Below are 24,885 nucleotides of genomic sequence, written 5' to 3'. Positions count from 1 at the left end.
GCGTCCCCGCAAGCCAGCGCGGGACCCGCTGGGAGGAGCGTCCCGAGAATCACGTGCTTGTTTGCTATAGGCTTAAGGGCATCTACCTATGTCTCCACGTCTTTCCCGTGTGAAATCGGATGAGGGAGCCAGAGAATTGTCTACAGCTGGGCAGCACAGCCATGGGACTCAAGGTCTGGCACTCGCCACAGGAATTCTGATTCCAGAGGCCAGAGGGGGTAGGGACAAAACCAACGACATACTTTGCAAGGCTGAGCGTACAATGAAAACGCAGGCCCCTGTTAAAAAATTATTACAAATTTCAATGCTCCAACAGCAAGAGCCTCAAACCCAGTACACGGAGCCTTTCTAAACATGGCAGCCTGGGCAAACTTGCTGTCAGGTCCCCACTGAGCTGGCTCTGGCTACAAGAAGCTTCCAGCCTCTTTGAGGAGACACCACGTGATCGTGTCCTGTCTACACAACTCCCTAGGTAGAGGGTTGTCCATTTGGGTTTATGCGCCTAAAGGAAAGGCATGGTGGACTTCTCCGCAGGCCTTATGTTCCTAAGACTAGCAGGTTCAGCCAGCCTGCCCAGTCTCTCCTGGGCACATAATCTTTTGGCTTAGTGGGGCTTCCAGGGTTTCTTTTCTTTTCCCCCTGGGTTTCTTTTGGAACATCCACTTCCTGGTTTCCACCCATTGCTCACTCACCCAGGATACATCACACTGTTTAAAATTGTAAAAGACACAAAAAAACACACCATAAAATAAATCAAAAGACAACTAACAAACTGGGAAAACATATTGTAACTTAGATCTCTGATTAGGGCTAGTATTAAGGCTAATATTCCTTATATTTAAAGATTGAAAAATCATTGGATGAAGAACCCAAAACCTGATAGAAACATGTGAAAAAATACAGACAATTCACAAGAGGAATATAGAACTGGCCCTTAACCGTATTAAAAGCTGTTTCAGGGGCACCTGGGGGGCTCATTTAGTTAAGCATCTGACTCTTGGTTTTGGCTCAGGTTATTATCTCAGGGTCCAGAGATCAAACCCTGTGTTGGGCTCCATGCTCAGTGGGGAGTCTACTTAAAGATTCTTTCCCTCTGCCCCTCTCCCCACTCAGGTGTGCCTGTGCACTCTCTTTCTCTCTCTCTCTCAAATAAATAAATCTTTAAAAAAAAAAAAAGCTGAGAGCGCCTGGGTGGCACAATCAGTTGAGCATCCAACCTGGTTTCAGCTCAGGTTGTGATCTCATGGTTGTGGGATTGAGCCCTGTGTGGGGCTCCGTGCTCAGTGCAGAGTCTGCTTGGGATTCCCTCCCTCTCCCTCTGCCCCTCCCACTCACGCTCTCTCTCTCAAATAAATCAATAAATCCTTTTTAAAAAAAGCTATTTCACCTCACTGAGGTAAGAAAAATACCAAGCGAAACCAAACCAAACCAAACCAAACCAAACAAAAAAAACCCTATCCTGAGAAAAGGAAACCAACCCAAAACTGACACAGATTCTAGAATTAGCAGACAGGAACACTAAAATAGTTATTATAAATGTATTCTTTATGTTCAAACAGGTTAGTAGAATCATAGAAGACATAAAAAGGACCCAAATTATTTATATCTATCTATCTCCTAAGATACATATCTTAGGAAGAAAGTGGCCTAAACAGTGTTGGGTTTGTGGCCGCCAAAAATACCATTACTTTAGTCCTTTGGACTGACTTTTACTGGGGTGAGAAGTTTGGGTTTTTTGAGGGCTGCGAGTTGCTGACACACCAGGGCGGGGTATCACAAACTCCTCTGTGAGGTAGGTGACCTGCAGGCAGTGACTTTGTGTGCCTTTTTGGGGATTGGGACTGCTGCCCCACACATACCACCTCTCCCCAGCTAGGGCCACACCTCTATACACACAAAGAAATACCAAGTTCTTCTGCGGGAAGCTCATCTTTGGTGCTCAGTCCTGACCCAGTCTTTATCCCCACTTTCTGGCTAACTGGACCTTCTGGTCTAACCCCCAACCCCGCAACACCCTGCTCCCTCCCTTGCAAGCCTGCCTCTTCCCTTCCTTCCCCACTCCCCACCACCAGAGAACTCACAGAGACACACAAATTTCTGTAGCAGGTTGGTTTTATTTTAATTTTCATGAATGGTATACCCCATTGGTGTAAAATTCTACACCATTGGTCATTTCTCAGTGCCGGACCTCAGAGACTTGGCACGTAGCTCTGAGGTCTCTGGCCTCCCTCTGGGGTTACTGACTGCCCGGGTAGGCACGAGAAGTGGTGGGTTTCTCCACCGTCTCTTGGTCGCACCCTGGCTCATTTTGATTCAGCACTTGATTCAGTCTACGGTAGTGGCCGAAGTGTTTTGACTCTCTCGATTTATCTTTCCTTGAAGCGGTGGAAGTTTTGGGAGAGGCCTTTTTTGTCAAGTTCCTTCGAGAGTGTTTTTTTACCCTCATGGTTGTTTTGGTCACCTGGAAGGACAACAGAGTGATCACAGAGGGGTACTGGTTTGGGGGAACAGGGTGGGGGGTGGATGGGAATGGGGGCTTCAGGAGAGCAAGTATACTTGAAGAGGGGGTGTGTGCCAGGCAAGGAGAGGGGAAGAGTCTTGTGGAGTGTGACAAAGGGAAGAGCTTGAGTGGGGTCATCTTACCTTGCCACTGTCTCTGGACCTGGGTTGACAGGATGTCTTCGCGTGTTTTCTCCCCTTGGTGCTTGAGGTAGGTTGCGGTGTAACTGCATTAGAAGCTGGCGGAGTTTGTGTTTTCCTGGTCGCCTTAGCCATTTCGAAGACTCGCAGTGGTGTACCCCAGAGCACCTGAGCAGCCCTATATATACCCCTCCCCAGGGCAATGATGGGCCACACCCTTAAGCTTTGTGTGGTCATCAAGTCACTCCCCCAGCCAATGGTGGCTCTGGGGGGCAGACCAGACATCACAAAGCACCATTCTGACATCTTCAGGGGTAGGAGGGCATGAAGTGCAGGTGAGGCTCAGATGTTCTGGTGGGAGAAAGGGGCCACTTCTTTATCACCCCCTAAACAGCCTTGTTTTACTCACCTGCCACTCCCCTCATCTCCACAAGTCAGTTCTGCTGGGTCACCTGGCTGGGTGACCTGTCTCCTCCATGCCTTTTTTTACAGAGTAATCCTTTTCGGTGACTCATTCTGTTGTCTCTCGCCCACCATCACCTAGATTTGTTATGTCTAACCGAAAGTCCCTGCGAGGTAATGTGGTCACATTTAGCTTTCTGTGGAGATGTGACTCATCCCATTTCCTGACTACAAATGACTCTTAGGCAGCAGGAAACTTTCCCATCCCACCTGCTTTGTCCGCCGTCCACGTAGCTCTGCTCCGTTTTCCATTTTCCAGTCTGAAATCGCTGCCTTCAGGCTGTCAGACTTCAGCAAATAGACCTGTCCCACTGAACATCCCAGTCTTGTTTCAAATCTGGGGGTCAGGCTTGTCTCATTGGGTATAGTTCCTGACTTGGGTGTTAAGCCTGTAGGGGATGAGGCAGGTATCCACGTGCCAGAAGTGTTGGGTGATGGCACGCAGGAAAGTACAACCTAGGACTGACGAGTATTCAGGTGGAGGTGTGTGTCTTAGTTTAGCCACAGATGCATGAGCCTCATGTGCACAGGTCTTCTCAACATGTGTCCTCATAGACCACTTTTCTCATCTGACTTTACTGTTGGCACTCTTGGCATCCTATCTCCTTTGGAACCTACATCACAGCTGAGACATAGGTCAAGTTCATTTCTATGAAGGAGCCCAACAAGCTTCCAACCTCTTGAAGGAGACATCATGTCATCAAGTCCTGTCCATATAGTTCCCAAGTTGAAGGTCTCCCGTTCAGGTTGTTGGCTCTGGAGTAAAGGGGAAACAGGCCATGGGCCTCACTGCAGGCCCTGTGTTCCTAATTGACTAGTGGATTCAGCCAGTCTGAGGTGCTGACCCAGACACACAGCCTTTAGGCTTAGCGGGACTTCTGGGGTTTCCTATGAAGCACTCACTTCCCAGTGTCCACTGATTACTGACTCACCCAGGATGCATCACACTGCTTAAAATTAAAAGGCAGAACAAAGCACACCATACAAAAATTCAAAGGATAATGGGCAAAGTAGAGGGTGGGGAGTGCAATCTAGGTCATTAATATCACTAATATAGTGATATCACTAATAATATCACTAATAAAGCCTCTTCCAACTTTTAGAACAAAGATCCAAAACCTGAGAGAAAAAATGTGAAAAAGATACAAGCAGACAATTTATGAGAAAGATGTAGCACTGGCTTTTGCCGTATTAACAAGCTATTTAACCTCACTAAGTTAAGAAAAATAAAATTGAAACTCCCTTGAGAAATCAAAACTGCCCTAGAATTGGCACAGATTTGAGAATTAGCAGATAAGGACATTAAAATAGTTATAATAACTTTATTCCATATGTTCAAAAATTTAGCAGAGATAGTCACTAAAAGCTGGATGCAAACAAGACCACCTTCAATAAGTAAATGGATCAATAAACTGGTCCATCCATACAAATGAATACTACCCAGTGATGAAAAGGCATAAGGTATGAAGGAGACAAGTCTGAAAAGGGGACACACTGTATGACTCCATTTCTGTGACATTCTGAAAAAGATAAAACAGAGACAGAAAACAGATCAGCAGTTGCCAGAGGTTTGGAGAGGAGGTAGCACTGAATAGGTGAACCACAAGAGATTTCTTAAGATGGTGAAATTATTCTAATACCGTGGTTGTGGATACACAACAATATGCATTTGTCAAAACCCATTGAACTTCACAGCACAAAGTATAAATCTTCAAAAGAGTCAGTTGGGTGATCATGAACCCCAAGGGGCAGACCATGACATAATAATGTAACTGTATCACAGATGTATGATATCACTTCACTGAACAGGATGGGGTACAAGGGTGCTGGCCTAAGTCAATGTGGAAATGAGTGACAATGTTAAGTTTAAAGACAAAAGGAACTGTACATAAGTACTGTATTCTAGTTGGTGAAGTTGTTTCCCATTGTCTGGGTTGAAAATTTGGAAATCACTGTACATGTATGATAGGATCAAAAAAATAAGTAAATGGAAGGCAGAGGGTGAGATACGGGTTGGTCAGTGTTGGAGTGAGAGACACAGATCATCAATGAAGGCAGGCTAGAATGAGCCTCCAGGTCCTAGAGGAGAGTAGAGACAACAATATAGACTCATGTTGAGCTTCATATAGACACAGACGGAGATACAGATACAGATAGATATAGAAATAATTACAGATATGTGTATACACATGGGTTAGTATGCACAGACATTTACCTACCTCTTTCCACTGAGACAGACAGTCCCCATAGCAACAAACATAGCTAGCACAGGGAACTTGGTTTCTAATCCCATTATCTAAAGGAAGAAACCAGGCTCCTCAGAGAAATGGAAGATCCCAGGGCTGGGGAAAGAAATATACAGGAGCAGCCTGGAGCATCCTGTAGCACCAGAGAGTGAGGACGTGATAAAAAACACAAAAGGGTGGTGCATCTCAAAGTGACACAGGAACCACTGAAGGAGCTCCACATGGTCACAGCTAGAATAAACCGAGCAACAAAATAAATAAAGGAATATTAGATTATATCTCAAGGCATTAAATAACATTCAAGAGTCTATACTGACATAGATAAATGATAAAATCAATACTTAGATGAAGGAGAACAAACAGATCTCCTGTACAAAACAAGTCCAAGTAATTTATGTAGATACTACCCCCTCGAGGAGGCAGAGCATAACTCCCCACCCCTTATGTGTGGGCTGTGTATAGTTGTTTCCTTCCAAAGAGGACGATATGAAGAGGAGAAAGGAGTAACTCTGCAGTGTAGAAACCTGACAAATACTACCTCGGCCAGGTGATCAAGGTTACCATTAATAGTCCATGCTGGTAGCATGCTCCCTTGATGTGATGAAATGGGGAGGACATTTTGCCCCTGTGACTGGTCTTCCTCCCCAAAAGCCAGAGCCCCTATCTAATCATGAGAGAAATATCAGACAAATCCCAGCTGAGTGTCATTTGACAAAATACCTGACCCATACCCCATAAAACTGTCAATGTTATCAAAAGCAAGGAAACAAGGAAAGCCTGAGAAACTGTCACAGTCAAGAGAAAGCTAAGGAGACATGACAACTAAATCTAATCCTGGATGGGATCCTAGAACAAAAAAGGAACATTAGGTAAAAACCTAGAAAATCTGAATGAAGTATGGGCTTTAGTAATAATAATGTATCAACACTGGTTCATTAGTTGTAACAAATGTCTCACACTCATATCAGATGTTAACAGTAGGGATGACTAATGGAGTACACAAGAACTCTTTGTACCGCCTAACAATTTTTCTGTAAATTTAAAACTATTCTAAACTTAACCGTCCATTAAAAACACACAAAAAATAAGCGATTTAGCTGTGTTTCCTATGTTCAAAAGTAGCTAGGACACCTATAATCCCCACCTCCATTTTAGAGGGAAGACAAGCAAGGCTTCGGGAGGTAGACCAGGTAGCCCAACATTATAGAGGCTTGTACATGAGGAACTAAGACTTCAAACCACATCTCTCTGATTCCACAGCCCATAACTCCTGCCTCGGTCTGAATGAAAGGAAGCCAGGTAGTAGAGAAATGCCATGGTATTGTAAGCCGCATTTTGTTTGCATGTTTGGCTTATGAGATTGATGGTTCTACTTCTGGTTGATTTTTCTTTCTGGATTTCATATTCTGGAAAATCTCTGACAGAACACTCGAAAAGACTGCACTAAATAAGAGAGCTTTTTTGCACAGGGTGAAACTTTTATTCTTCTCCATCTGCCTGTGGGGGGAGAACTGAATGTTGATGTGAACACAGCTACAAATTGAGATCTCTTCCAAGCTGGCCCAGGACCAAGAGGTAGGACCCAGAGGTTACCCTCCAAGACTCAACTGGACCGCTCTCCGTCCAGAAGGCACCTCTGGCTCCAAAGTTTTCTTCTTCTCACATCTTACCACTCAATGTCATCTTTCCAAAAGGAAAGGGAGTTCATGGCCCTCAAATCTCTTCTTTACTTCAAGGTGAACAGTTTCACTTATCCCGCATCTGTAATTCCTTCTCCCAGAAGAGAGGAAGGAATATGAAAGGCAACTTGGCCTCTGTCAGAATTGTTTGCCAACTTAGAGAGTTCTTATATCCTCACTCCCCCCTTCCCTCCAGGCCCTCATCTGAGTGGCTTGAGATGGGATGGAGGGAGAATAGGTGAAGAAAGGTACAAGCAGAGATTCGTCAAGGTGGGTGACTCTAACATCACCACTGTCAGTTTCTCCTTCCCTCGGGAGACAGCGGAGGCCTTGGAACAACATTCCCACCATCATCGGCACTCACATTTTCTCATTTCCAGATGAGCAAATTGAGGTTCAGAGAGGTGAAATGACTTGCCCAAGGTCACACAACTAAGAAGAGGGACCAAATTCAGAATGGGCCTAGAAGACACTCTAGCAGATGGGCAGAGGACAGAAAGTTGAGGTAAAATCCATGCCCCTTGGTCTCGATTTCCTCAGTGAATTAGGAACACAGGAGGGAATAGGCGTTGTGACGAGGTTTGGGTGAGCAAGAGAGCCAGCTTGTGGCAAGTGCCAGACAGACATCCGGGAGTGTCCTTGAAGGCATCTCCCATAGCTCAGGGGTGTGAGCGCCGGAGGCAGAGTAAGTGGTGCAGGAGCAGACACTTCCAGGCCCAGTCACCTCTTCTCATCCGTTCAGAAGGAACGGGAGGGGGGTGGGAAAGGAAATAATTAAAACCAGTTGTTTGACAAAAGCCATCAGTCGATTATCTGATATTTTTCACTTTTCAGGTGATTTTATTGGCGCTTGTGTAGACAGCCCGAGGCCGGGTTTCCGGGCCTGTAATTATACAGGCCACTAAGTCAGTGTTTTCCTTAATTACCCAGGAAATGAAGGAGAAGGCGATTATTTATTTTTCAGCCTGAATTATACAGTCTGAGCTGCCCAAATGCACAGGACATCGCCAGTCCTCTGGAGTTGGCAGCCTGGCTCTGTCTACGTGAGTTGTAGTGTCCATGTCAGCTCCCCTCTCCCCCACTAGCCAGTTTGTGTTGTGAAATATTTCATTACTTAAACACCTTTTGGGGGGGGACAAATACATAACTTCTGGGTGCTGAAAAAGGCAATTGATCTCCTGCTCAACGTCAGCCACCTACACTTGTTTTACAACTGCCATGGAATCATGATTCAATGAAAGCCTCATAATTTGGCTTGAAAGGTGGTTATGGCCCCTCAGCTGAGTTTGCGTTCCCTCACTCTGCACAATTATGTTGCTATTTCGTAGGCATTTAAATGGAAAAGGGTGTTTATCAAGTGAAGGCAAAAACATGCTATGTGCTAATTTGGCAAAAGAAAATGTGGTTTTTATGTTAAACGTACACACAATTTATGTATCTGTTAACAACAGACAACTTTCAAAGTACAGTTTTATGAAAGTTGAAAATGTCCATCTGTGCAGAAACAATTTCTAGTCTCAGGAAGGAGGAGCTATTAAGAGGTCAAGTTGTGTCATGGACCCTAAACACTGAAGGGACTAAGTGTGACAGCCCACCCATCAGAGCTGACTAGATAAGCCTCTCGCCTTGCTGCTAGGCCTTGGCCAATGAGCATCTCAATGACCACCATGATGGCCAAGAGACAAGAGGCCCTTCCTCAAGTTTCTTGGATGAAGTAAGCCCTGTTGTTCTTTTCAGATCCATTGGAAGCAAAGACGTTCTGGCATCGCCACCACTAAGAAAAACAACAAAAACGATGGAGCTCTCTGGAAAGCAGAATACTGGCCCCCAAAGATATCTATGTCCTAAATCCAGAACCTGTGGATATGTTACCTTTTATGGCTAAAGGGACATGAGTTGTTAAAAGCTGAGAAACTTTCCTGACTGTAGTCAGAAGATGTCATGATGGAAGAAGGGTCAGAGATATATGACATTGTTGACTTTGAAGATGGAGGAATGGACCGTACTCCAAGGAATACAGATAGTTTCTGGAAGCCAGAAAGAACAAAGAAACTGATTCTCCCCCAGAGCCTCTGGAAAGGAACTCAGCCCTGCTAACACCTTAACCTTTGGCCCAGTGAGACCCAAGTCTGACTTTTGACCTCCGGAACTATAAGATAATAAATTTGTGGGAGCGCCCAGGTGGCTCCGTCCAATAAGCGTCTGCCTTCAGCTCATGACCTGAGCTGTCATGATCCCACCAGCATCCTGGGATCGAGTCCCGCGTCAGGTTCTCTGCTCAGACACTAATCAATAAGTGTGTGGTCAGGAAGTTTATTCTGTCTATTCGAGGACAACAATACAGCATTGTGTGTGCAGCTCTAACCAGCAGAAATAAATTCTAGAATGAGTAAAGTGGGGTTCAGTCTAGCAACCAGGATTTTGCAGTTGGGATCATGCCTAAGGAGTGCTGTGAATAAACAGGCCCACATCCAGTTGGTAGTTTTGGCATTGGACCGTTAGAACCAGCACAACTTTCCAAGGCTCCCTGGTCCCTTGCCCATGCGGTTTCTGAGGAGGATCCATGAACAAGAAAGGAAAATTGAGAGAGCAGGAGAGGGAGAGGAAGCAGAAGTAAGAGTGCGCTGCCAAATATTTTTGGCTACATTCAGGATATTTGAGCTCGAAACCCCGTTTAAACATAAATTTTAGAGTTTTAATGGCTTAATCTTAAGGAATAGTCTTATACATCATTTATTCCTTCAGAATGTCTTCTAATGCCTTAGTTTCAAATTGTTCAAAGCGATTGATGTATATACTTGTGTGTACACACACACACACACACACACACACACGCCTCCATGCCAAATTGGGTAAAAGTGATCTGTAGCTGCATTCTGAAAAGAACAGAATATGCATATAAGGAGTCACCTAGAGCGTGGGCTTAATGGACTCCGTCATTTTCTCCAATTTTGTCCCAATGAGGTTTCCTTTTTAAAAAAATCACATTAGAAGCTCTTTCGTAAGATGTTTGTCTGTGTAGTTGGACTATTCATTCTCTATTCAGAAAGCCATCCTAATCTAATATGTAACAAGAGTCTAAAAGCTAATCAATAATGGAACACAGATCTGCCTATGGAAGTCCCCGCGCCTCCTTGAAGAGGAAGCTGCACAAGAGAGCGAGCCTCCAAGGGCACTTGCAACTTTATATTTATTCTATGATGATTCAACTCCATGTGTAATTCTTTGTATTGTCACTTCCAATTATTTTTGGAACAAAAACACCAGGGAAATGAGTTACTCATTTCAAAAAGCACATTCATATTTGATAAACAGCTTACAGATTAGAGGGAAGATGTTTACTGAAACCGGGATTCAAAGCTCTTTCCTGGGGATCAGACTAAAGCACTAGATGAAGGATGACAAATCTGGATTGCCCAGATCATCTGAAGCTAATAGTGCAGGGCTGGGCCCAGTTTCCCACCAGGGCACCTCCCCGGGGAAGTGGCACCAAGATGAGCATTTCAGTGGGGTTCTGACCAGATGCGGGACTCTGGGGGGCCTGCAGCTATCTCCTGACTTCATCTTCAGTAGCTCTGAGGACGGAGTGAGCAGGGGCCAATTCCGCCTTGAGAGGCAAGAGCCGACCTCCAGCGTCACCGTCCTGTGTAGAAATGAGGTGACTGCCCCAAGCGTTGCGCCCCTCTATTCCTGAGTCCCTAATTCTTTGCTCCTTTCCATTTCAGGACCCAGCAGAGGTTTGGGAACCCAAAAGAATTAGGTCTCTGCGTCCTGAGCCCTGGGTCCTGCAAAGTAGAGTGAAAAGTCTCTTCTTACCTCTTTGCTTTTCTTTGTTTATTTAGCTATTGGATTGGCTTAGTCAGTTCAGGCTGCTAAAACAAAATGCCACCAACTGGGTGGCTTGTAAACAGCAGAAATATATTTCTCATGGTTCTGGAGGCTAGAAGTCCAAGATCAGGGTACCAGCATGGTCGTGTTCTGCTGAGAGGCTGCTTCTGAGCTACAGACAACTCACTTTTTGTTATATCCCCATATGGTGGAAGGGGATAAGGATCTCTGTGGAGCCCCTTTTGTAAGAACACTACTCCCATTCATGATGGCTCCACCCGCATGACCGAAGCACCTCCCAGAGGCCCCATCTCCTAATGCCTTCGCCCTGGGAGTTAGGATTTCAACATAAGAATCTGGGGGAGAAAAAAAAAATAATAAAAAAAAAAATAAAAAAAAAGAATCTGGGGGAGGACACAGGCGTGCAGACCGTAGCAAGGGTCATGTAACCTAAATCTTTGCTGAAAAAAATTAGCAGGCTTCATTCACTAATTCATTTATTCACTTACCCCAAATATACTATCTCAGCATTAGATTGTATTCTGGGATGTACACCAGGTGCCAGGTTCAGATCCTGTCCACAACTCATTTCGAAAGTAATGTTTCTTCTGCTTCTTTGTCGGTACGCTAGCCCCAGCTGCCCTCAGTGCACAAGCGGATGGCGTGCTGTTTGGACCAGTAAAATGACTTCCTTGGTGTTGTTTGGTCCATCGGAGGAACTAAGCAGCTGGAGGCTCTGACCTGTCTGAGCCTCTACTTCATAGGGTTGTTTGTGAGCATTAAGTAAGCAAATACACGTAAAGTGCTTCGAAGCATGTCTGGCAAGTGATAAACGCTTTCAGAATGGAAGCTAGGCGTGTAAGGTGAGTAGAAATACTGAAGACCTGGTTTCTGCCAGGGGCAGCCCGGAGCCTATGTTAGTCAGTGGGGGTGCTGGTTGCCAGCCTCCTGCCTTCATGGCCCTCAGACTACTGCCCAACTGGTCTGGGGAAGCCCTTGTAATCCTTTGCGGAGGGACTAAGCTCTAGCAGGTAAGGAAGGCGTCCCTTCTTTGGGGGTCCGGCCATTTAGAGCTGGCCCAGAAATCCCTGCCCTGGCTCCAGGAGGGAGGCCTTGGCTTTCGGGTCTTTCTACTACCGGCTCCAAGCCAAGCCACTTGGCACATGCTGTGGTGGTGGTGAGGAGGTGCAGTGGTTTGAGGGTTCAGCCGACGCAGCAGAGATTGCTGTTCGGAGCCAGGGGAGTGCTTGCTCAGACATCTCCTTTCAGCCATTTATAGAGGCCTACTCAGTGCGGAGCAGCATGGCTAATGGGCAGATGAAGGGGCAGGGTGGCAGTGCTCTAGGGCAATACTGGGCTGGAGCCCCTTGAGTCCCTGGGATCTGCTTGGTCCTGAAGACATTCGCTTTTCCCCTTCCATGAAATCTGAGCTACAAAAACACTTCAGGAAGGCCATTACAATGGCATTAACAATAGCAAGAATATACTAAGGATGTACTGAGCTCCAGATACTGTGCTAAGAGCTTCACATGTATTATCCCATGCATTCATTCTCACAACTTGGTGACCCCACTAGTGTTATTCTCATATTTTACAGAGGAGGACATTGAAATTCGGAGGACGGTGACTGACATTCAGAGGAAAATGACTTGTGATATCACATCATTAGTAAGGGGAAGGGCCGGCATTTGAGTCCAGGGCTTGGGACCCCAGAAACCATACTCTCAAACACTGTACATTACCGTCTTCCCCAACGGGACTGCGCCCTCGCAGGAGCTCCAGTGGAAGTTCCTTCCAGACTCTACTTCGATGCGTGCATGGTGACTGACAGACTTTGCCCAGGGGAAGGGTAGCATGGAGCCTGCCTCTGCTGAGTACTGCAGAAACCTCCTCCAGCCCCATTCATCCCGAAGACCCCTTGATTGGACACTGGTAGGGATCAAGGTTTGCTGTAGCCAAGCTCAGGGGGGTCCCAGTCTTCACTCCCTGAGGCCATTCTTTGCCTTTCAAGAGCTTTTCTTGCTTAACGTGCAGCACCGATCATAGACTCCTCTTTTCAATTTAAATGGGAAGACAATAGCTTCCATGTTTGAGGCCTTTTACAAGACTCTGATGATCTTTATCTCGTGCAGAATAAATACCATTATGGTTATTGAACACATCGATCCCTATGTTGTGGCTATGTCTTCCCAATTAAGCAGTTGGCATGTTTGTTGCCAATAATGTACTAGTATGGGGAAAAAGGCTTTTAGAAACAAAAGGGGCAAAGTGGGATTCATTCACGAATTCCAGGTGCATCTGGCTGCCATTTCATGTTATGGTTAGAAATCAAGGTAGCATCAGTGTGAACAGAGATCCACTAGGAATCAGTGGACATCACTTCAAAATTGCAGTTTTGTATTTGATCAGGATTATAACACCACTGCCGTAGTTTATATGTAGGCTTTTAAAAAACTGTGGTAAGAAACACATAGCATAAAATTTACCATCTTAACCACTTCAAAGTATACAGTTCAGTACTGGGCAGTATATTCATATCCTTTGCAACCTATCTCCAGAACTCTTTCATCTTGCAAAGCTGAAAATCCACGAATCTGACTGCTCTAGGTGCCTCCTCTAAGTGGAAGCATACAATATTGTCCTTTCATGACTGGCTTCTTTCACTGAGCATAATGTCCTCGAGATTCATCCATGTCATACCATGTGACAGAATGTCCCTTTTTAAGGCTGAATAACGTCACTACGTACAGACCGCATTTAGTTTATCCATTCATCTGCTTCTACCTCTGGCTGTTGTAAATAATGCTGCTACAAACATCGATGTGCAAATATCTCTTTGAGATCTTGATTCCGTTCTTTTGGAAATATACCCAGAAGTGTAATTGCTGAATCATAGGGTAATTCTGTGTTTAATGTTTTGAGTAACTGCCATACTGTTTTCTATGGTGGATGCACCGTCTTCCATTCCCACCAGCAGAGATTTCAGTTTCTCCACATCCTCACCAACACCTGTTTTTTTGTTTTGTTTTTGTTTTTTGCTCTGCAGTAATTTCTTGACATATCAAATATCTTCTTTACATCTCAAATGTGGCCTACCTTGTAGAATTTCACCAAAATGATGAGGAACAATACACTCTGTATGCATGGCAGCAGTGCATTCTGGGAGACTTGATGTACTTGCTCAGGAAGGATGATTGTCTTAGCTCAGATTGCTATAACAAAAATATCATAGAACTGGATGGGCTTAAACAACAGACATTTATCTCTGGAAGCTGGAAGCTAGAAGTCCAAGATCAGGGTGCCAGCATGGCTGGGGTGTGGTGAGAGCCCTCTTCTTGGTCCGCAGATGGCTGCCATCTTGTATTTTCACAGGGAAAAGAGAGAGACCATCACTTCAGTGTCTCTGCTTCTAAGGGCACTAATCCCATCATGAGAGTTCCACCCTCATGACCTAATTATCTCCAAAGGCTTCCCGTCTCAATACCATCACATTGAGGATTAAGCCTTGAACATATGAACAGAGGGGAGGATACAAACATTCAGTCCACAGCAGAGATTACCAGCCTTGAAGGATATAAACTTTATTTTTTTATTAAGAAAGGTAGTAATTTCCTTAACGAGGTCAGAGCCATCAATGCAAGTTTATGGATAAAATTTTATTTGGAATTATTTAATCGTATGGAGGCGGGACTGGCCTGAAAATCTCTCTGGCTAGTCTGCCCCTCGTTTTCTAGCCAGAGAAACCCAGGTACAGAGAAGAGAAGCTTCACTCGCAGGCCCAAAGCCAGAGACCAGCAGAGCCGGGATGAGGACCCAGGCCTCTCAGATGGTGCAGTGAGCCTTCTGATTCCTGCGCCTGCCTCATGTGACAGGATGGAATTTGGCATGGAGCATTTCAAAGTCACATTACCTACCTTCTCCTCGGGCTTGTCAGAGGCAGCTTCGTCTCAGGACCGAGGCTGAGTGAGAAAACACCTCTCGAAATGCCTCAGCAAGCCTGCTGGCATGGCTTTGTCAGGAAATTCTTGCAAATGACGGTGGGAAAGACATTTTTGTTCAGTCTTCTGTGAGTAAGAGAAATGGTGACCATCACTCAGGTCGTACCAGGAAGATTTAGTACCCCATTCATTTTCAAAAGGCCTTTCATTTTTTAAATCTCCTTAATTTCAGGCCTTTTTCCCCACTGGCCCCTGCCTGCCGGCTCTGTGAGTTGAACACAATCCACTCTTTGGCCTGACATCCTCAGGGAAGAGCAGGCCTGTGGCTTCCCAGACAGTGGTGACCTTGTGTGGGCCGGCAGAGGCGGGGGCTTCTGGGACCGCAGGCTGTCGGCGGTGACAGAGATGAAGAAGGCAGGAGCAGTTTACCCTTCACAAATATGGATAATTACACAGAACGCAAAGCTGTAGAGAGATTAAGAAAGTTCAGCAGGAGTCTTGGGAGCTTTCCCGAACTTTTGAGGATTTATCCAAAATGAACCTTTACCCTTTTTCAGTTCATCGTCAGCTAATAAAAAGAAATCAATTGCAGTTATAATCCTGTCGAGTTCTCCGAGAAGGAAGCCATCAGAAAGGACGAATCTGGAAACGTGTCTGTCCTTGGAAAACTGGGTCTAACTACAGGAAGGCACTGGTTCTCCTTAGATAGTACCTGTCTGGCAAGTTGCCTCTCACCCTCCCTGCATGCAGGCAGGCTGCATTGTCAGGTCAGAGAAATTCCTCTCGTTTTAGACACAATGAGAAAGCCGTGCAGCCGTGTGCTTCAGGCCAGACTGCAGACTCTGGGTCAGCCGCAGAGACAGGTCACACGTCAGCTCAGGACATGCTTCCCTGGGCCAAGTTTGCACCAGGATGTGCAGAGCGCGATGCTTTCTCAGAACAGCCCATGGCGGCAAGGTGAGGCAGCTGGCTGCTTTCTGGAGATGTCACTTAACTTTCTAGGGGCCTAATAGCATCATCACTATTAATAAAAGCCAAGTAGCGAACGTTAGTTGGATGCTTATCATGAGCTGGGCCCTCTTCTCAACCCGTTTCCCATGCTAGGTCATTGAAATATCCCCGGACTCCTATGAGGAAGGTAATATTAAGTTGAATCATACAATATTAGAATATTTGACCATTTCTGACCTACAAGATGGCAATTTCATATCATCAAACCCCAGATGGCCCGTTTTACAGATGAGAAAACCGAGGCATATAAAAGCTAAGTAACTTGGACCCCACACTCGTAAGTTACAGAGGTAGTAAGGACAGGCCGGCTCCATAATTCCTGAGAGCCAGTGCAAAATTAGAATGAGGCCCCTTGTTCAAAGGTCAGGAAAGGTCAGGGAAAGGACTCTCAAGTTACAAAATAGAAGAAACTTTTTCCTTTCTTCCACCATCTCTCTCTGGACCTATCCTGATAATTTCTATTTGCTATTTAATATCCCCTTCACTTGAGCACAGAGATAATTGCAAGGCAAGTAAAGACCCTCACAGGTGCCCAGGGGGGCCCCACGAGGCCCCCCAGCTGCCAGATGGCCACACAGGGCCCCGTCCGAGGGCTCGAGGGTAGGGAAGTCAAGCCAGGCACTTGTCTTTGCCGCCACACCACCACCCCGACCCATAGCACGCAGGAGAGCCCCACAGCAGGGAGGACCAGGGTGGGTAGGAAGCTCACCTCTGCCTAGCTGCTGGATGTGAGGTGATGCTGCCGGCCCCAGCCGGGGCAGAGAGCTGTGGAGGGTGAGGCGAGGCGGCACCCAGGAGCCGAGAGCCAAGGACATGGCCCCGGGAGGGGAGTGGGCTGGGGTGTGGGCCAAGGCTCCCAGTCTCACTGTCTCAGCAGACGTCACTTACAAAACATAAAGTCAAAGATTACATTGTTTAGAATGTCAAAGAGTCAGCGCAGAGCATTCAACCAAGCCCAGAGCCCGGCTGAGCTCAAGCCGCGGGCAGCCACCCTGGCCTCACCCCTGGGTACAGGCTGTGTACCAGTTGCTGAGAGAGCACAGAGACAAAGCCGAGCACCCAGGGCTGGGGAGTACTCGGTGGGCCTTGGCTGAAAGGGCTCTGCCACAGAACTGGCTCTGAGCGGAGGGGAGAGCGGGGCCTTGTCCCCCTCCCTGGCCTGCCCCGAGCCATCAGGCTGTGTTCTAGGCCAAACTCCCTCCCCCAAGACGCCCTGCCCCCCGCCCCCACCTGGCTGCTCTGGGCTCCTCACATTTCCTCAGACTCTGGTTTGATGTAAGCTCTTCTCTCTTCTATCATTCTTGTGACAAATAATAACATTCTGGACCTTGGATTTCCAAGCCTTTCTGGGAATGGCTCCCTGCGCTTCCTGTCAGCAGGCCTCCTCTTGGTTGCCCATTGGAAAGATGAGTGTGACAGACACTCACAAAGGAGACACTGTGGAGGTTAGCTAGTTAATATAGTTCAAGCACTTTGAAGATACAATGTGCTACATTAATTCTACATTCCATTATTACTAATAAATGTTCAACCTTCGTGCATTGGAATATCCAGAAAGGGACATTTGATTCATGATGAGTCAAGAGTGATTTAAAATGTTGACCCTAGCTCTAAGCATAGCCAGACTTTTATGTGCATCATATAATGCAATAATTGCTATGGTAACCGCTCATTTATATTAATTAGAGGAGTAAATAGAGTTCCATAATATATATTCCAGACTAATGCCGAGAGCATAAGTAAGATCTCCCCATTGAAAGGTTTAATTGATGCACTTGCCTGGTAGGAAAATTTGCTTTTTTTTTTTTTTTTTTTCTTCTTCATAGGTATATTTAGCCCATTTAAAGCAATTTTCTTTTATTCTCCCTTTCCCTTCTGCCTTGCACTGCCTCTGGGATTCCAAGGCAATTAGCCATTTGTGTGGAGGAAAAGGAGGCCTTGATGTGCAGCAATCCTGAGATTTTTTTCTCTCTGTGAGCACTGGAGACTTTTCATGAGTAAATAATAGGAACAGATCCTTCCGAAGCGCTGGCCATTATTGGAGCAAATCTTCTAAGCGTGAAGTGTTGAAAGTTTAAGGTGAAGCCATCAGGTGATTTTAAGCCTATCATTTGAAAGACATTAGGGGAGGCCTATTTTCTGCTCCATTCATTTGGTTCTTAAATTTGTCAGCAGAAAAATGAGATGCCCTAATAACAATAGAATATCGGCTGGACAGATCTCTCAAGAGGATCTCTGAATGGCTGCAGTAACAATTCCCAAATCTGCATGGTGCCACGTAATATAAGTCGGGGGGACTTTCGCACCTGCTACGCAGACCCAACAAGGGGCAGCAGAAGGACCGCTCATGCCCCAGAAGATAGAAGGCCAGAAACATTGGGTGAGCAGCACTCGTGACTCCCACAGGAAGATGTATGCCATCTGGTACCCGAAACTGATGTGGGGGTGGGGGGCGGGATGAGATAAGTTCATACTATTTCCCTGTTACCATGTTCAGCGACTTTACCCCCAACACGCTATGACAAACCCTCAGGACACTGGGAAGATAAAGAGTGTTTTGGTAATTTATTCTTCTTTCATTTTTGAAGAGACATCTTTTTGTATTATTACAAAAAAAATGTATCATTCCCATAGAATCTTAGGAAAATACATAAAAGGAAAGAAAAAGAGAAGAAAAATGAATCACATTCCCCAGAGATAACCTTTGTAAGCATTTGGAACAATATCTTTACTATCTTGCCTTGTCTTGTTTTGCCCTGTTTTTCTTTTCCTAAATCTAAAACTACGTCGTCTTGACTGGGCACTCCTCAGGTTTTTCCCTCCTCTGGCCTCTCCACAGGCCTCTTTCAGTCAGAAAAAGTTGATGCCTTCCCATTTTCCTCTTGATGGAGCCGGAGGCGAAGCTCATGGTGAAATATCTACAAGGAAGCAAAACTCTCTCTGGCTGATATGTACCACATTTTCTGGAATAATTCCAGTGAGATTTTATATCAGTGGCCTCCACCTCTTTCCTATGACGTCCCAAAGTCCCCTTCCAAGAAAGGAATGTGGAAGGGAGAAGTCCTGCCCTGTGTCAGGAGCAAGTCACGTGACCGACCTAATGTGGTGATCTCTTCCTCTGCAAAGTTGTGGTGGCAATTGCTGTCCAATGTCACATTTATGATGTTCCTTGGTCACAGTGGAGTCATCTCATCACAACATCTTTTTTAGCTTCCTTTTCTCCCTGATGGGACAGGTTTTACTGCTTTGTGTCATTTCTCGGATCACTTTTCTTCGTGCCACTGAAGAATATCCTTCAGCAGTCACGGTAAGCTCTCTTATTTTTTGCACAGAAAAACATGTTTTATCTTTTAGTCTTGAATGCTATACCAGTTTATCTTGATACAGAATTCTAGCTATATTGAATAATTTTGTTTACTCCAGAGCTATGGTCTTTTAAAAAGTACATATTTATTTTTCATTGACTTTTAAAGAAACATCTCTTTTATTATACCAAATTTAGCCTGAAATAAAATTCTAGATCGGTGGCTATTTTCCTTCAGCATTTTGAAGATAGTCTCGCATTATCTTTTCGAATCCATTATCACTGATGAAAAATCTGCCAATCTAATTTTTGTTTCTTTATCAGTTATAGCCAGTGGTAGGCAACCTCTCACATGAACGGGACTTCATGATCTCTGCCTACTGGTGTGTGTCCCCTCTTGTAGTCCCCTGCCCTTCAGGGTGGGCTAGGCCTGGTGACTTTCTTCTAATGAATGAAATATAACAAAAGTAATGAGATATTACTTCCAAGACTGGGTTACAGAAAAGATCTGGCTTCCATCTTGGATGGCTTCGGTTCCTCTCCTGCTTCCTTGCTCCGATGAAGTCCGCTGCCAGCTTGTGAGCCTCCCTATGGAGAGGCATCCATGGCAAGGCTCTGAGGAAGCCCCTCTGGCCAACAGCTGGGAAAGAACTGGGGCCCAGTCCAATAACCAGTGAGAAACCGAATCCTGTGAAGCTCACGTGAGCAAGTCCAGAGGCCGATCCTCCCTCGGCTGAGCCTTCAGAAGACACCTTGGCTGCAGCTGTGGGAGAGATCCTGAGGCAGAGTCAGCCAGCTAAGCTGCACCTACATTACTGACCCACTGAAACTGTGAGATAAGACTTGTTGTTTTAAGCCACTAAGCTTGGGGGTAACTCGCACGCGGCAATAGGTAACTAATATACTGCCTGTACGGTAGTGTAGAAGATTTTCTTTTTTTCTTCCATATCAGAACATGAGATTTATTACGTGTATGGGAATGCAGGGCAAGGATTTGGTTTCATTTATCCTGCTTGGCATTTTAAGCACACTTGAAAAATATTTTTTTATTTGAGTCTAGTTGACACACAATGTTACATTAGTTTCAGGTGTGCGATATAGTGATTCAACTTCTCCACAGGTTCTGCTCTGCTCACCACAGGTGCAGCTCCCATCTGTCCCCATACAACCCTATTATAATACCATTGTCTTTCGTCCCTATGCTGATTTTAAGCACACTTTAAAAAACTTACAGACTATTTTACCCCTAAAGTGATAATTTCTTAATATCACTAAACATTCAGTCACGGGTCATATTTATTTTCAAATTGTCTATTCATGTTTTATACTTGGTTTGTTCAAATCGAGATGCAAACACATTATGGAATTCCAATTCAAAATACTTCCAATTCAAAATCAGGATTGTAGATTTTATAGTTAATTTCTTCAATATCATGTTTCTATTTCTTTTCTCTTGTGTAGAGAATCCACTTCCTTATTTGCTTTATATATATTTGCATTTATATTTGATCAATAGGTCGATCAATAGTAGATTCAGAACACCACCACCATTTTTTAAATTACCAATATGATGACTGAAAATAATCTAAGGATCATTCTTGCTTGTTTGTTTTGTTTTGTTGTTCTGGGGGTTTGAGTTTGGTTTGGTTGGTTTTGTTTTTGTTGTTGTTTGGTTGGCTTCCCCCCTCCCCAAGGTATATCCCACTAGGGATGAACAGTCAAATCCCTGCGGTGTGGGATAATTCCTTTCTGTGTGGTTCTGCCACCAACTCAATGAACAGTTCCTTTCACTGGTTTAATTTCATTTTCAGTTTGTAGGAATGGCTTTTGTTCTTGTTTTCATTTAATTCTGCATTATAATTATGCAGAATGTTTATATCATTACATAGTCCAATATACAATCCTGATAGACTCAAAAAGGTATGGCTTTTACCCCTTTACTGTCATCCTGTGTCCTCTCTTTCCCTATATGAGGTCCTTTAAAAAATACGGTGGCTATCCTTATTTTTGGAGGAGGGTGTAGCAAAGACAGATGTGTGTGTGTGTGTGTGTGTATTCATATCCTTGCCCTTTTTAGATAAATGAGAACATATAGGGGCACCTGGCTGGCTCAGCTGGTGGAGCATGTGACTCAATCTCCGAGTCTTGAGTTCGAGCCTCACACTGGGTGTAGAGCTTACTTAAAGGTAAAACGTAAACATACAAAATATTTTTTTCCTACCTTGATTTTTTTCACTAGCAGTATATCCTGGAGATTTTAGATGTCTTTTAACCATATAAATTTTTACATACAGAAACGTGCACAGGGGCGCCTGGGTGGCTCAGTTGTTAAGCATTTGCCTTCGGCTCAGGTCATGATCCCGGGGTCCTGGGATTGAGCCCTGCATCGGGCTCCCTGCTCAGCAGGAAGCCTGCTTCTCCCTCTCCCACTCCCCCTGCTGTATTCCCTCTCTTGCTGTGTCTCTCTCTGTCAAATAAATAAATAAATAAATAAATCTTAAAAAAAAAAAAAGAAACTGTGCACAGATCCTAAGGGTGTGGTTTGAAGAATTTTCGCAAAGTGAATGCATCCATGTGAGCACCATCTAGATCACGAAGTACAGCATTTCCAGCACCTAGAAGCCCTTGTCTTGCACGCTTCCAGTCACCTTCCACACCCTCCTCCTCAAAGGTGACCATGATTTTAGCTTCTACTACTCTAGATTAATTTGCCCATTTTTCACAATTTATATCCATGGAACCATACGTTATCTACTGATGTGTGTTTGGATGCTCCTGTTCAGTACCTTTTGTGACACCCATCCATGTCTTTGCACATAGAAGCAGACCATTCTTATTGCTGGATAGTGTCCTATTATATAAATATAGCATAATTCATTGATCTGTACTATTGATAGACATTTGGGCTCTTTTTCAGTTTGAAGCTTTAAAAATAGTGCTGCTGTGAACACTCTGGTGCATGGTTTTTGGTGCACCATATATACTTCTCTGTTGGATTTACCTAAGAATATAATTGTTGGAACATAAAGTATGTATATATTCAGCTTTAGCAGGTACTGACAATTTTCCAACATAGCTGTACCAACGTCTACTCCCCCCACTGATGTCGGAGAGTTCTGGTTGTTTCCAATGCTCGCCAACACATGATACTGTTGTGAATCTTTTTTTTTTTTTTAACCAGTTGGGCAGGTGTGTGGTAATATCTTACTGTGCTTTTAATTTGAATTTCCCTGATGACTACTGACATTGAGCACCTCTACGATGCTTGTTGGCCATTCTCTTATGAAATGTCTGCTCAAGTTATTTCCTATTTTTCTAAAAATGTCTTTTTCTTCTTGAGTTGCAGGAATTCTTTCAGTATTCTGGACACAAGTTCTTTATCACTTATATTTTTCACAGATATATTTTCTACTCTGTTTCTTGTGTTTTCCAAGTTCTTAATCATGTCTTCGGATGAATAGAAGTTCTTAACTTTAATGTAGTCCATTTTGAAACTTTTACCTTTAGGGTTCATGATTTTTTTTTTCTTTTGTTTAAGACATCTTTGCCTACCCTAAGGTCATACAGATGTTCTCTTACGTTATTCTACTATTTCATTTTTAACAAGCTCTATTGTTTTTCCTTTAACATTTCAATCAGTAATCCATGTGAAATTGATTTGGTGTACTTTGATATTTTCCTTTAGTTCTGGAAGGTTCTCAGCCAGTAACACTTCAAATATTTTCTGCTATTTCTTTACTTCTGTAACTCTTAAGACATGTATGTTGGCATCTCTAAATCTGTCCTTTATGTCTCAACTTTTTCCTTAGACTTTTTTTATATGCCTTCATATACTTTTTAGTATCTCTGTCTCTCTGTGCTGATTTGTAGAAGAGTTCTCCAGTTTACTAACTTGTTCTTTGACTACCATCTATTGAATTTTTATTTCAATCAATCTCTTTCTGTGTCTCTCTGTCTCTCTGTCTCCCTCTCTTTGTCTCTGTCTCTCTCTCTCTCTGTGTATATATGTGTATTCCATATATATGTATATGGAATTTCCAGTATTTCAAACTTCTTTCTTTCTCCATGGGTGTTTTTCATAATTTATGGTTCACTTCATTTGTTACTCTTTCCTTTCTCTCTTTGAGGATTATAAACATATTTATGGTTTTGCACTTGCCTTCATGCAGCCTCCCAGTTCCCCAGTTCAGCATAGGGTTCCTTGCTTCTCCATGATACTGGGACTATCACAGATCCGACCATAAGACCATCAGCACCTTGGCCCAAGGTCTAGCTGAGCAGTCTGGTCTGCTTCCTCCGTGTGCTGGGATATTTCAGCCTCCTTTCTCAGTGGGGGAGTCCTATTCCAGCCCATCATTTCAAGCAATAAGCCTTGCCTCTTTTTCCATATTGTGTGTTGTGTTTCTGTGCTGCATTGCCCATCAGACACTGAACTCTTAAACACCTCTGGTTGTTTTCCAAATCAGTACCCTACAGACCGTACTGGACATTTCATCCCTGCTTGCTACTTTGTTTTTCTGTAACATTTTAAGTCCAGAGATGTGATTTTGTTTGGGAGTGTGGCTACATTTTTAAACAAATTTTCTTCCCACATTTCATTTCACATTGGTGTGGGTCTGGAGAATGGGGAGGGAAGGGGGAAGGGAGAAAGGGCTCAAAGTATGAATCTACAATGCCATCTTGAGCAGACATTTCCAATTTTTTCTTTGCAAAAAGATGCTTGCATAATTATTTTTTGTGTGACAGGGAGGTAGGCTTACCCATCCTTTTTTTCTAATCTGTTGTATCTTGAACATTTCCACATGCCATTAAATATTATTGTACAACACTAGGCTTCTATTCGTGCTGCTCAAGCTAGATTGTGGTGATCTACATGTAGGTCTCCCCTGCTGTACTGTGAAATTGGAGGCTTAGGGTCAGGCCTTGTTCATTTCTTCCTGTCTCCCCAGGGCCTAGCACAGAGCACGCCTCAGGGAATATGTATTTAATGAACGAGTGAGTCTATGAATAAGTGACCTTTGCTTCCTACTATGTGCACATCATTGAGTTAGGCTTACTGTGTGATTGCTTGGAGGGATGTACAAAGATGAGGAGCTGACAATATTCCAGCCCCAAGAGACTCATGATATTATTTAGAAGCTGACAACCCACTTGATGATAAAGATGTTGCTTTTCACGCTGCCTCTATCTCTCCGTCTTGCTCATATAACTCCATCACTTAGCTCTTCAGTATTTCTTGGGCTCTGATAGCTGGGTAACCACAAAAGAAGTGATCACACTTGCTAGAAACTCCCAGGGTTGGAGTAAAGCCAAGACATTTCCTATTGAGATGAGTTCCTGTATTAGAACAGCTAAGAATGAATTGTCCTTTCTGTTGTTTTCTAAGGCATGATTGCCATGGCTGGAAATCCCAGAGTTAATACCTGGGTCCCTCTTGACAGCTACTTTCTGACTAAAACTTCACAGTTCTTAAAAGATTCCCAATTTAATTTAGAATTCTTAATGATCTTCATTGTCTTATTTCCTATTACAAGCCTGCATCCTGCAAATCTGGAAGCTGCTCAGCATGTATGCTGTCAACCACTAAAAATGTCAATATGTTTCAAATAAGTACTGTTGCGTCTCATAAAAATCTGTTCCTCGTGAAAATCCCCCATTAAATCAATATCATCCATTATTAGTGTTCTATATGCTATATTTCATGGAAAAATGGAGACTATGAAGGGCCAGGAAATCAAGTAGTCAATCAAAGCTTTGCCTAATAAATTCAGGGAACT

General features: G+C 44.2%; 1 protein-coding gene across 1 annotated transcript; it reads right to left on the bottom strand.

Annotated features, from left to right (window-relative positions):
- Window positions 1-2,236: 2,236 nt before the first annotated feature.
- LOC123849638 (spermatid nuclear transition protein 4-like) lies at window positions 2,237-2,775 on the bottom strand. The gene is made up of 2 exons (XM_045882448.1): window positions 2,644-2,775; window positions 2,237-2,461 (listed from the first exon to the last, which is right to left on the bottom strand). Exons 1-2 carry the CDS (start codon window positions 2,773-2,775, stop codon window positions 2,237-2,239), a joined length of 357 nt encoding a protein of 118 aa, XP_045738404.1.
- Window positions 2,776-24,885: the final 22,110 nt, after the last annotated feature.

The sequence above is a fragment of the Mirounga angustirostris genome, unplaced genomic scaffold, assembly GCF_029215605.1.
Source record: "Mirounga angustirostris isolate CCGP_5_RB_7025 unplaced genomic scaffold, mMirAng1.0.hap1 SCAF_11, whole genome shotgun sequence".
NCBI classification, from domain to species: domain Eukaryota; kingdom Metazoa; phylum Chordata; class Mammalia; order Carnivora; family Phocidae; genus Mirounga; species Mirounga angustirostris.
This window is presented reverse-complemented; position numbering and strand designations above follow the sequence as displayed.